The sequence below is a fragment of the Coenobita brevimanus genome, chromosome 94 (genome assembly GCF_032717465.1).
Source record: "Coenobita brevimanus isolate Jiangsu-jjx chromosome 94, ASM3271746v2, whole genome shotgun sequence".
NCBI classification, from domain to species: Eukaryota; Metazoa; Arthropoda; class Malacostraca; order Decapoda; family Coenobitidae; genus Coenobita; species Coenobita brevimanus.
The window spans coordinates 23,680,755-23,694,544 of record NC_137047.1 but is presented as its reverse complement, the minus strand read 5'-3'; the positions used below and the strand labels follow the sequence as shown (position 1 = coordinate 23,694,544).

Genomic DNA, 13,790 nt, shown 5'->3' with positions numbered 1-13,790 from the left:
GCTCTTCCCCTCAAACTTCCCACATTCCATGAACTCCACCCCTCATCCCCATGGGTGATTTATCTGTCCTCAGGCTTGCTTTGAAACCTTTTTTGTTTTGTCATCTTCAGTATTAATAAATGGGGACAGACACAGCACAGGTCCTGTACTCACTGCACAATCCCAGTGTCCAGGGGAAATGGATTCCTGTGGACCCCTAGCCCACCAGCTTACACCACAGTGGCTGTGGTAGTGGCCTCGGGGCAATCCCCAAGCCAGGACAGCTGCAGGGACACCCTCCAAGCTGCCGTCTTGGCACTACCAACCTATCCCGCCATTATACACCCACTGATAGGGCAGCCTCCTGAGGCGCTACTCCCAGGTTCGGGCCCCTCTCTATTGGGCGTGAAGCGGCAGCCTGGGAACCGCAATGCCCTGTACCCTCTAGCACAGGCCCGAGCCCCATCTCGCCCTGGACCCATGATCTATGCTGGCGGAACCCCCGCCACGCCTTCCCCCAGAAGTCCGCCACTAGGTAGCGGGGGTAAAGTTTTCTGGCCGCATGCCCTTGCTGGCGCCAACCCCTGTAACGTAGTGGGGGATACGTTGTGTGAAATCGTAAAGTGCATGTGGTGTAGTGCATAGATAGTTAGAGGAAATGTTTGGGGAGAGTATGCTGGTCTACTCTCCATGTTACTGTCACACACAAGAAAAGGTCAGCAAAGGGGGGAATGGTTAGATAGCTAGTGAAACAGAGCTCTCAGCTCTCCACTATCACCCAGCATTCCCATTCCCCTACGGGAGTACTATATATATATATATATATATATATATATATATATATATATATATATATATATATATATATATATATATATATATATATATATACTCATATATATATACTGTATATATATACACAGTGTATCCCCCTTAATATGTGAGAACATGGGCTACACAAATGCGTCACATATTGAGAACTCGCATATTGTGGAGTAAAGAATAAAATGGGAAGAATATATATATAGTCAGACAACCCCCTGGCACAGCCATTATAATCCCATTTTTGCCAACTTTGCACGCACAATAATTTCAAGAAAAATATATTAAAAGTAATAAGATTTATAACATGTAGAATGATGAATATAATGATAAATAACAAAAAATAATCCCATTTACCTTATTTAGAGATCTGCCTGGCATTGCTGGGGAATGAGAGGGACCTGTGTGTGATCCGAGGCGCAGTCAAAAGAATCATTGGCGATTGGGCCAAGCTCACTGTTTGCTCCAGCATCATCTTGCTCACCACTGTCACCACTGCCATTTTTTCATTGCCTCAGTTGCTTGTGAATCCTTCAAAGCTGTCTCTCTTCCTCTTTGACTTGATGATATTGAAGGCACAGGTCAGTGGTGGTGGTGGTGCTGGTGGCGGCTAGAGGTAAGATCAAAGAATTCCCATGACACAGCCAAGGTCGCGTATTCAGTTCCTCTGGTGTTTATCTGTGTAACTAACGAAGCAAAAGTCTCTCTAATCCCTGGCACAGATCTGTTTCAGCACGGAATTTATCATCTTCACTGGTCTTGATGACTTCTTTTGAGGTTATCCCATTGCCACTGCAAAAATCTTGGAGAAGTTTCTCATGTTCACTGCTTCATCCCATTGGGTAGTTGCATCTGTGGTGCAACCACTGCACTCTCTTTGCTTTTGCCTTGGCCAACTCATCCTCTTCATCTGCACGAATCATTTGCACTTTCAGGGTTTCTTCTTCCCCTACCTGTCCATATTTTTTGGAAAGTTCTTCATCAAGGTGTACACTCTTCAAATCCTGCCACTGACTGTAGCTGCCTCCAACACTGTTTGGTCTGGATTCAGACACCTTTTGGACCTGGCTACCTGGCTCTTTTGGGGCACAGGTGGGACTAGAGCGCACCATGCGTGATTAATTGTTGCAGGGAGTTTACGTTGTCCCATGCTTCCAGCAAAAAGTCCACGGCATTGCGTATGGGGGATGATTTCCAAAAGCGTGTCACAGTCATTTCAGGTGTTGATTGCTCAGTGTTGGCTGTCGGTCTGGTAGCTCTTCAGGGTCAGGGTCATCCACATCCAGGTCATTAAAGAGGTCTTCTGCAGCTATTTGTTGCAATTCTTCATTTGTTTCTATTTTGGATCTGAGGTAGTCGTGGACACGGGTGTTGTAAAAATTCTTGACATTGCAGATCACCTCCTGGTCGAGGGGCTGCACCAATGAGGTTGTGTTGGGGGGCAAAAAGAGAACTTTAACATTGGGATGGATATTGTCCAGGTAGGCAGGGTGACAGGGAGCATTATCCATCAAAAGGAGAATCTTGAAGGGAATGTCAAGTTGGCGGCAAAGCAGGCGGGCATCAGGAACAAAGTGGTTGTTCATCCACGACTGCATGATCAACAAGGTCATCCATCCATTAAAGGAGCTGTACCAGTAGAAACCTTCCATTGCATCCATACTCCGTACATGCCTATAGCACCTAGGATGCTTAGCAGTGTGCATGATGACTGGCTTCATCATGCATGATCCTGAAAGATTGCAGGTGAACATGACTGTGACGCGGGACTTATCAGTCTTCCTTCCTCTGGCTTGTTTTTGAGCTTTACTAATGTATGGTGACCTTGGCATCATTTTCCAATTTAATTCACTCTCATCCAGATTACAGATTTGATCTCAGGTGTAGCCACCTTCTTCTATAATGGCTTTCAAAACAGATGGAAATGAATCGGCTGCGTTATGATCAGCACTTGCACGTTCACCATACAACTTCACGTTTTTAAATTGTTTTCACATTAGAAACCTTGCCAGCCAGCCCCTGGAAGCTTTGAAAGATCTTGTTTCTGGACATGGTGATTTCTTCAGGCACGTCTTGTAAAACATCTTGGCTTGCTTCCTGATGTGCCTGTTATCCAAGGGTATCACTTTCTTTTTCCTTGCGGTGTATGTAAAGTGCTAGGTATCTCTTCATTTGGATAAGAGCAGGATTAACAACTTTACTGCGCCCATCAAGTTGCTGGCCGCCGTACGTCTCGACGGTGCTTAAAATTTGGTCTTTACTCTTCCAAATGTTTCTCACTGTAGACTCACCCAGGCCTAGTTCTCGCCCAATACAAGAGTTGCCCTTTCCTGCGTTTTTCAACTCATTGACCTTTAACTTCACTTCCAGACTAATTTTCTTATTTTTGAAATTCTTTTGCGGTGCCATGATGACACAGGGTGTTTTCGACAATGGTAAATTGAAACAAAAAAAATGAGAGGTACACCGTGGGCAGACAAAAAAAAAAACATGGTGTGCAGCTGGTAGAGGGTCTCTGACTCACTGGTGGTGGGGTGCGCTAGTGCACCTGACTAGCGCGCGGCTGGTAGACTTGTTTGTCTTACTGGCGCGCAGCAGGTAGACTCGTTTTTCTTACTCGTGCGCAGCTGTAGACTCATTTTGCACCCGAAGCTTCAAGATAATATCTCGTTTTTGCCTTAGAATCAAATGCCAATTCGCATACGCGGAATCTCACCTTGCACATTGGGAAAAAAAAAAAAAATTATATTTTCTGAGTCACCTCGCATTGTAGTGGACTCGCATACTTCGGAGACGCATATTAGGGGATGCACTGTGTATATATATATATATATATATAAATGGGGTGATGAGAGAAGTAAATATACGAGTAATGGAGAGAGGGATGGCATTGGTAACCAATGATGATGGATGGAATATCTCAAATTTGTTGTATGCTGATAATGTATTGTTTGTTACAAATACTGGACAAGAGCTTGGTAGATTAGTACAGAGTTTTGTAGATGTCTGTGAGCATCGTGCCTTGAAAGTAAATGTAGAAAAAAGTAAAGTGATGATTATGAGAGAAGTGATTCTCAGTGTGATGTTACAATGAATGGAGAGAGACTGGAATTGGTGAGAGAGTTCAAATACCTGGGTACAGTGATAGAAGAGAGAGAAAAATGTGTAAAAGAAGTGGCAAATTGAGTGACACAAGGAAGGAATACAGCAATCTTGATAAGAAACAGAAGCTTGAGTGTTGCAAATGCGTGAGGCTTACAGGAAGGTGTGTTAATACCAACTGTAACATATGGATGTGAGACTATGGTATGGCATGAAAATGAAAGGGCAAGAGTGAGAGCAGTGGAGATGGGACTGCAGAGGAATGTATGTGGAGTACAGAGAGTGGATAGGGTACAGAATAATGTGATTCATGAAAGATGTGGAATGAGAAAGTCTGTGGACACCAGAATCGACGAGAGTGTACTGAGATGGCTTGGTCGTGTGGAGAGAATAGGTGACAACAGAGTGGTGAAAAAGGTATATCTGAGCGAATTTAAAAGAGGGAGGAGGCGAGGTAGGCCAAGAAGAAGGTGGAGAGATGTGGTGGATGAGCATATGAGGAAGAGAGGTATGGAAGTTGGTGAGGCCAAGGAGCTGGCAAGAGACTGAGCTGGTTGATTGAATTTTGTGCAAAGGACATAACCAGGGATTTGGCACCCCTTTTTTACATTGCAGCATTTAGATTGGCTCTGTCAGTTAGGTATATGTGAAGCTACAGAGCGTGGTAAAGTTTATTTAGCGTATCTGATAGTGCCGTGATTTCGAGGGCTTGAATGGTGAGTGAATGGAAGTGTGACCCAGTGAACTGGACAATCTTTGGCTGTCTGGACGTTGCTGCCTCTCACCCTGCCCTAAGGTGGGAAAAGAGGTCCGGATGATGATGATGATGATGACAATGACAACTGCATTCATGTTCACCATAGAAGCAGTATGCAGTCACTCCCTGCTGACAGTTTCATTGTACTTTTTCACTTATTGTTGATAACTAATCGTACTTTCAAAAATGCTTTCACAGTGCTTTATATATATATATATATATATATATATATTTAATCCATCCATCCATCCATCATCCAATCCTACATTGCCCCATGAGGAGCGTAGGAGCCCGGTGCTAGGCAGTTGGTCCTGACATTTAAGTTGAGAGTGACCAGCCTCACTCATCCCTGAGTGGCATTACATGAGCAATCAACCCCAACCATCCCTTGGATATAAACCTTCACCGGCTCAGTCCGATTGGAGTGCTTAGTCAGGAATGTTAAAGCTAGGTGTGGAATTGCAATGATATTGATTAGTAAGGAAGTTACAGCTTAGTGGAATGTCGCGGTTGATAGAACACTGGAAGAAAAAAGAAAGACATCCTTGGGGTGGACTTGAGAAATGACCTTTAGTGAAAGTAGGAGGGAATATAATGAGAATAAAAAATGTTGTGTGAAGAGGTTAGTAAAGAGTAACAATAATAGTAGCTGCCACTCCCAGAAAAAAAAAAAAAAAATGATTTTGGAAGGGGTACATGACTCATTGGTTAAAATGGGAGTGGCAGGTGTAAGTCATTGATATAAGCATGATTTTTGAAGGTCAGAAGCTAGAAGTAGAAATGGGATTGCTAAGCAGTATTTGTAAGTGGATAAATTAGAAGGGTAAGAGGTAGAGTTTTGTGAAAGTTGGTGAGCAAAGAAGCCTGGCAATGAAAGCATAGTTAAAAGTGTTATGGTGGTATGGTTACAGAGAATGGATATAACAAGGGGTTGGCGAAAAATGTATGCATCAGTGAAACTTAGGGAGACCAGTAAGTGATGGTGGGATAAGGTGTAAATTTAAATGTATGGTGGTAGGTAGGGGCGCTCACAATCCACTCACTTGATGGAGTGCTGCTTTGGGTGTTTGCCCTCTCCTGACTTCCATCCTCTTCTGTCCTTCTTTCCTTCATTCTTTCCTCTTCCTTCTGCCTGTGGGTGACTTTACACTCCCTCGTCTGTCTTTCTTTCCCTCATTCTTTCCTCTTCCCATTGCCTATGGGTGACTCTACACTGAGTGACAAGCCAAATAGTTTCCTGTGCACCAGGAAACCATTTACTATCCTGGGTGATAATCATATAACCAAATTATGGTACCTGGTGGTTTAGTAAGTTATTAAGGTACTCCATTTGGATTGAGCCAGTGCAGGTTTATATCCAAGGGGTGGTTGGGGTGTATTGCTCACGTAATGCCACTCAGGCGTGAGTGAGGCTGGTCACTGTCAACTTACATGTCAGGACCAACTTGCCTAGCCCGGGGTTCCTATGCTCCTCATGGGGCAACATAGGACTGGTTGATGGATGGATGGATGAGAGCTTTGTGAAATTGCAGTACTAAAAGAAAATGATGAAGGATAGAAATTAGTGCATGTAGAGTGCATGACAAAGAAATGCACCCTTATCCATTTGATGGAATGGTCCCTACTCAACATGAAGGACCATAGTTAGGCCAGCATATAATTAACATTGAGTGGAAGATATACCAGTTTGCTTTGGGGATGGTGCTGAGAATTTTGAGGGCTTAATGAGGACCAATAGTGTGCATAAGTAGAGAAGGACTTGTGCTTCCCTATTTCTACTCTGAATCCTGTTTCTTAGTGGGAAGTGAAATGATAAGGATTAATGACGAACACAGTTGGCTATTTGGTGTGGATCAGGAGTCACTGTTGAGCCCCTTATTGTTTATCATGGTGCATGAAGTCCTCTCACATAACTTCAGAGATGGACTCCTGTGGGAGATGTATGCCGATGATTTGGTGTTGAATGCAGAAAACAAAAGGGGAGTAGAGGAAAGGTTTAGGAAGTGGGAAGATGGTATGGGATGCAAGGGCTTGAGTGTAAATGTAGATAAAACAAAGGTGATGGTGTCAAGGGTTGGTGGCTGTTCTGTCAAGGAAGAGGGAGAGTGACCATGTGTTCTTTGCCACGAGGGTGTGGGAAGTAATTCCATCTTGTGCAGTGTTTATGGTAAGTGGGAGCATAAGAGATGTAGTAGTATTAGAGGTAGACTGTGAGGTAATGCTGATTTCATGTGTGTGGTGTGTTTGGGAGACCATGTGGAGATTGTCAGGTGTGAAAGGATTGATCTTGATGGTGAGCAAGAAGTGTAGATGAGTTTTATTACTTGGGAGACATATTATGTGCTGGAGGTGGGACTGTAGCTAGCTCTGTGGCTAGAGTGAGGAGTGGTTGAAAGAAGTTCAGGGAGCTGTTGCCTCCCCTGACATCGAAAGAGCTCTCCCTCAGTGCTCAGGGAGTGATTAGGTGGATCTGCAGTGCGACCTTGAATGCGAGGCCTTGTGGGGCTAGGTTTATGGTGGAAGAGTTTTGAGGAAGGATAGGACTGGAGTGTATTGGTATTGTGATGAGGGGAAGAATGAGATGGCATGGGCATGTGGAGAGGATGGAGGATGACAATTGGGTGCAGAAAGTGAGAAACGTGAATGTTGGGGGTGGGGTTGTGAGAGGCATAGCGAAAAAGACCTGGGACAAGGTCTTAGAGTGTGAACTCAAGGTTAAAGGGAGGCTGCCAGAGATCGAGCAGCATGGAGAGTTGCCAATAGGAGACCAAAGTAAGTGCATTAACAAGCATGTTGAAGCATTTGTAAACAAAATGAACTGTTACCGCAGTAGCCTGTTGAGGTCTTGACCAGGTATCCAGAGGTGAAAAGTAACAGTTGTGTGTGTTTGCCTTCATTTTACAGAATCTTGAAGAAAGCCATTCAAGGGAGTATTACTCAGCATTGTTTAAGCAGCGTCAGGCCAAATCTTCCTCGGGTGATGAGCTCTGTCCCCTCCTCACCTACTTTGACATCCAGCAGATAATTGATGAAGTTAACAACCAGCTGCAGGAGGATAATAACAGTAAGTGTGTTGAGTCAAGTTTTCCTTATATCATACAGCATCATAATTTTGGAAGGTTGATGGAATGTGCGCAGAAAAGTTAGTAAATTATTATTAAGAACAGTATTTGTAATGTGTAATCTACTGTTAGTGGAAGAGATGCTGTGGGACATTATCGCCCGCCTTTTTGTGACCTTTTAGCAAGGCAGAGCAATAATGTTTTTAACTGCCTCTGTGTGTGTGTGTGTACAATATGTGTGTGTGTGTTCGTGTTCCTATTGTATCTCATGAACAGTCTGAGCTGTCATCATGAAACCTTAAGGGTATCAAGATATGACCAAAATTTTGGACAAGTTAAAACAAAAATGGGCACTTGAGGTCAAGGTCAAGGTCACCAAATTTGCTGCCAAAGGTCAACTAGTATTTAGTGCCAGCCTTTGGCACAATTATAACTCATGAATGGCTTGAGCTGTCAACATGAAACCTTCAGGGTATCAAAATATGACAAAATCTTGGACGAGTTCGAAAATGGGCACTCTGGGTCAAGGTCAAGGTCACCAGAATGGCTGCCAAAGGTCAACTCTTTTTTTTTTTTTTTTTTTTTTTAAATATTGAGGCAAAGATGCACTTGACATCACTCAAATCTCCATTCACTCTCTTCTGTGTGCGACCACCCATATCCATCCTTCCATCATCCAATCCTATGTTGCCCTATGACGAGCGTAGGAGCTCTGGGCTAGGCAAGTTGGTCGTGACATTTAAGATGAGAGTGACCAGCCTCACTCATCACTGAGTGGCATTACATGAGCACTAAACCCCAACCACCCTTGGATATAAACCTGTGCCAGCTCAATCCGATTGGAGTACCTTAATTACCCACTAAACCACCAAGTGCCACAATTTGGTTATATGGTTACCACCCAGTGCAGTAAATGGTTTCCTGGTGTACATGATATCACTTGGATTGCCACTCAGTGTAGAGTCATCCATAAGATGAAGGAATAGGAAAGAATGAAGGAAAGAAAAACAAAAGAGGGAGTGTAGAGCCACCTATAGGCAGAAGAGAGAGGAAAGAATGAAGGAAAGCGACCACCCACATACATAGCCATAGCCACTCAGACCAACCACTTCTCGATCTCAAGCTTTCTAATTGCTTACTTCACCACCTCCCTAGGGACACTGTCAAGACCTCCAAATCAGCAAAAACAAAGTTCTGGCCCCCTTTCTTTCTTATATATTTTTACTAAGGCTAGTGGATAATGAATAAAGCATCAGTGGTCCTTTTGCCTGGCATTACCCCAAACTGCATCTCGTCAGTATGTAGGTAGACTTCATATTAATGGTAGGCCTATACAGTGCTTCTCTGACCATCAGCAACCTTTGCAGAAGTGGGAGCGCTGGCTGCGGTGAACAGAGCATTGAGCAACTGCAGTGTGGAAGAGACTTTGATTGCACTTCAGCATCCAGCTCTTCATTTGTCTTCTTTGTTGTGTCTGCAGGACTCCCTTCATTACTACCAGCTGCTGAAGGTCAGGAAAAAGATAATTTGCTGCGGTAATATGTGAACGTAATTCAAGCAGTTCCTTGAAAGTAGGGAGAAAGTAGCCTGTCAGCATGACATTTGTTACATGTTACAGAAGATGGCTGAATTGGAGGAGGTTGTGATGTGGGAAATCCCTCTACCAGTAATTGATCTATCCCAAATGGGTACAGAAGTCTCATTGATGATATCCTTGTCTGCATCTCTGACCTAGTAAACCTAGACAGGTGCATACTACCGTTTGAAATGTGACGGTTTTCACTGAAAATCTAAAGAATATAGAAGAGTAAAGGCTCTCAGAGAAGCCTGCATGGTGTGCTGTTTTGTATGAAACAAGCTGTGTGAAAGATTGAAGTGGATGACAAGATATGATGTGTGTTGTCCCTAAGGTCAGATTTTTATATAATTGGATGGGGTAAAATGGGAGTTTTATTAGTATTGTGAATGATGAAAGAAGGAGAGAAGTGATTGATTTTGTGTGCATTAGATTAGGTTGCATACACAGTAGACTCCAACTGTAATGGAATATTTTGGGGAAAGCTTGATCCAATAAAGCTGATTGTCCATTATATCCAATGTTCCCCCGTGAGGTGGGATTTCAAGCACATGTTTAAAAATATATGAGTACAGTAGCTTATTCTAGTACTAAAAATGAAAACTGTACCCATTTTTCACTAACTTGGCCCATAATTTCTCCATTTTGCTCATTATTTTGGATCCACTTTTCCTCATAATTAGTCAGTATTACTGTAGTTTTGTTATTACAGCTGAACAGTCATAATGGAGAGAGGACAATATCTGGCCAGGTTGGAGTAAAAGGGTAGAAAACACATATATTGCACTGTTTGTGCCCCATTTGATGGACATTGTTATTGTGGTGATCCTGACCAACTTGTATTCCCACCATACACTCGCATGCTACCAATGGTCACGTGTGTGTATTTGTTCAGGTATTTTGTTACTTGGCAGGAAAAACTTGTGTATCGAGTCACTGAGCAATAAGGTTATGTGGGTATGAGAATCTATGAGACTTCGAATCTTGTTTATAAAAGGACGACAAGTGATGCAGCGAGGCCAGCAAGCAGTCCCAACTCTCAGCCTGCATTTCTCCAGGCTTAATCATACCTTTGTCAAGGAAAGATGTGTTGTGTTGAGTCATCTTAACATTGTGATGTGTACTTGTTACACTATGTCCTTTTTATAGACCTCGAATACTGCGACTTGTTGAAGGGGTATTCATGGGTCTAAGTGGTTTGTGTTTTTATTTAATAAACTTTACATATTTGTGGTGTTTGCTGTCTGAGTTGGAAGTACAGTTTTCGCCCTGGGGTCACCAATGTAGTTCCAACCTGGATAGCAAACACCACAAATATATAAAAGTTTATTAATTAGAAATACAAACCATGTAGACCCATGAATACCCTCTCAACAAGTCGCAGTATTCACCATCATCATCCGGATTCCCTTTCCCACCCTAGGGCAAAGTGAGGAGTAGCAATGACCAGACAGCCCAAATTTGCCCAATCCAATAGGTCACACTTCCATTCACTCATCGTTCAAGTGCCCGGAATCCTGGCTTTATCGGATATGCCAAAAACATTCACCATGTTCTGTAGCTTCACACAGACATATCCGATAGAGTCAATCCGGATGCTGCCACGTTAAAATGGGATGCCAAATCCCTGATCAGGCATTTCTTCTCACAACATTCATCCAGCCAGCTCAATCACTTGTCAATTCCCTAGTCTCACCGATTTCCAAATCTCTCTTCTTCACACACTCATCCACCATATCTCTCCACCTTCTCCTTGGCATACCTCGCCTCCTCCCTCCTTCAAATTCGCTCAGGTATATCTTTTTCACCACTCTATTGGAAAAGGTGTATCTGAGCGAATTTGAAGCAGTATTTGAGGTCTATAAAAAGAACATATTGTAACAAGTACAGAACACAATGTTAAGATGACGCAACACAACACAATCTTTTTTTGGCAAAGGCTGGAACGAGCCTGGAGAAGTGTAGGCTGAGAGTTGGCCTTGCTGGCTGGCCTCGCTGCGTCGCTTGTCGCCCTTTTAGACACACGATTCAAAGCCTCAAAGATTCTCATACCCACATAACCTCATTGCTCAGTGACTCGATACACAAGTTTTTCCTGCCAAGTAACAAACTATCTGAACAAGCACACACATGCAACCATTGGTAGCATGTGAGTGTATGGTGGAAATACTGGTTGGTTAGGATCACCGCATGATAACCAACAGAAGCTCGGTGACCTTATTGTGTCCAATAAATCCATTATTCTGTCTGTCAGGGTTCATAAAAGTAAGAGTTTGCTGTATGTTAAGTTTTAATCTGATTTAGTGAAAATGGCTTGTGTCTTTGATGTTTGCATATTGGTATATGGTTTGTCACACCATCCACTCGATGTAGTGCTGCTCGCGGGTGTCTGCCCTTTCCTCTCCTCCATCCTTTTCTTCTTCCATCCTCTTCTGTCCTTCTTTCCTTCTTTCTTTCCTCATCCTTTTGCTTACGGATGACTTTACACTCCCTCTTCTGTCTTTCTTTCCTTCATTCTTTCCTCTTCCTTCTGCCTGTGGGTGACTGTACTGTATACTGAGCGACAAGCCAAATGATTTCCTGTACTGCAGAACCATTTACTACATTGGGTGGTACCCATATAACCAAATTTTGGCGCCTGGTGGTATAGTGAATAATTACGGTGCTCCAATCAGATTGACCTGGTGAAGGTTTATATGCAAGGGGTGGTTAGGTTTGTTGCTCATGTAATGCCACCTAGGGATGAGTGAGGCTGGTCACACTCATCTTAAATGTCAGGAACAACTTGCCTAGCCCCGGGCTCTTACGCTCCTCATGGGACAATGTAGGATTGGATGATGAATGAATGAATGAATCTTTGAAAGCAATAAAAATAAGTACCATAATATAAATAATGTAATAACTGATATAATAATTGATATGATAATTAATAGTTGGTATAGTACACAGGGTCACAGTGGGAGAATTTTAATGGAGATCTGTTTCTTGCGTGATACATTATGAGGAGTGTTGTCATTCACCCCATATAATAGGTGGTGTGTGAGGCCAAGTGTAAGATGTTGGGAGACAGTGGTGCCGAGTTGTGGTTAGAGGATATACAAGAAGTGGTTCAAGCAGTTGTACGCCATGCGAGACATGCTGCTGCTGCTGCCCACACCCTAACCACCCTCAACAAGGCTCTAGCAGCAAGGGACTCAAGAACACTTGCCAAATTGCTCAGGTATAGAAATTTTTGTATTTTATGTAACTAATTGAGCTTTTTTTTAGCCCAATGATGTGCCTGTAGAGAGAATGATGCTGTAGTGTTTTAGTGGCAAGTTGAGAAAGGTTGGTGCATAGGTTTTCTGATTACAGTATGTGATTGTAATAAGCGAGGTTAAATTGAGAGGAGCATGTAAGAAGTAGAGTTAGAAGATTAGTCTGCTCAGAGTATATTAAAAGAAAAAAAAAAAAAGTGGAAAAGCTGAGAAACAAAGCAGTGACAGATGATTGTGAATGAAGGATAATGGAGGAATTAGTGTCTGTTCCTCGGGAATCGTTTTTGTTTTCGTTTTTGAAGCTCCAACATGCTTGCATGTGTCGGCCTTGGTCACCTAATGGTGGCTCTCCATGTTGCACTGTCTGTTGCAGCCTCCCTGTTCAGTCCCTTAACCCTGAGGTCACACTTACTGACCTCGTCCTATGTCTTTCTCGGTGTTCCCCTCATAACCCCATCCCCAGTATTAACACTTCTCACCCAGTTATCATCCCCCATCCTCTCCACATGTCCAAACCCTCTCAATCTACCTCTCCTCATCACAACACCAATACACTCCAGTCCCATCCTACCTCTCAACTCTTCCATCATAAACCCAGTCCCCTCAGACCTTGCACGCAGGGACACACTGCACATCCACCTAATCATGGTCATTTCTGTACATCTAAGCCTGCAAATATTCTTCTCCTTTACTGCCCAGGTCTCACTACCATACAGCATTACACTCCTAACACATGCTGCATACGAAGACCCCTTAGCCTGTAGGGAGAGTTCTCTCAATGTCAGAAGAGGCAACAGCTCCCTGAACTTCTTCCAACCACTTCTAACCCTAGCCACAGAGCTAGCTCCAGCCCCACCTCCAGCACACAACATGTCTTCCAAATAACAAAACTCTTTCGCACACTCAAGAGACTCACTAGCAAGTTCAGTCCTTTTACGCCTGACAATCTCCAGCTGCTCTCCCCGACACACTGTATACATAAAATCAGCATTATCTCGCAGTCTGCCTCTGATACCACTATATCTCTTATGCACCCATTTATCACAAACACTGCACAAGATGGAATTACTTCCCATGCCCTTGTGGCAAACTGCACATGGCCCATCTCCCTCGTCTTTGACAGTACCGCCACCAACCCTAGATATCGTCACTTTTGTTTTATCTGCATTTACCCTTAAGCCCTTTTGCCCCATACCATCTCTCCACTTCCTAAATCTTTCCTCCGCCTCCCTTTC

General features: G+C 43.3%; 1 protein-coding gene across 1 annotated transcript in view; it reads left to right on the top strand.

Annotated features, from left to right (window-relative positions):
* The first annotated feature begins 2,508 nt into the window (after nucleotides 1–2,508).
* The window catches only part of LOC145412858 (ras GTPase-activating-like protein IQGAP1), a 124,389-nt gene continuing 113,107 nt past the window's right edge, over nucleotides 2,509–13,790 (top strand). Inside the window, exons 1-4 of the mRNA XM_080282658.1 lie at nucleotides 2,509–2,547; nucleotides 7,565–7,724; nucleotides 9,090–9,232; nucleotides 12,331–12,518. Coding sequence (XP_080138784.1) covers nucleotides 2,509–2,547; nucleotides 7,565–7,724; nucleotides 9,090–9,232; nucleotides 12,331–12,518 — 530 coding nt within the window. The remainder of the gene's footprint in view (nucleotides 2,548–7,564; nucleotides 7,725–9,089; nucleotides 9,233–12,330; nucleotides 12,519–13,790) is intronic.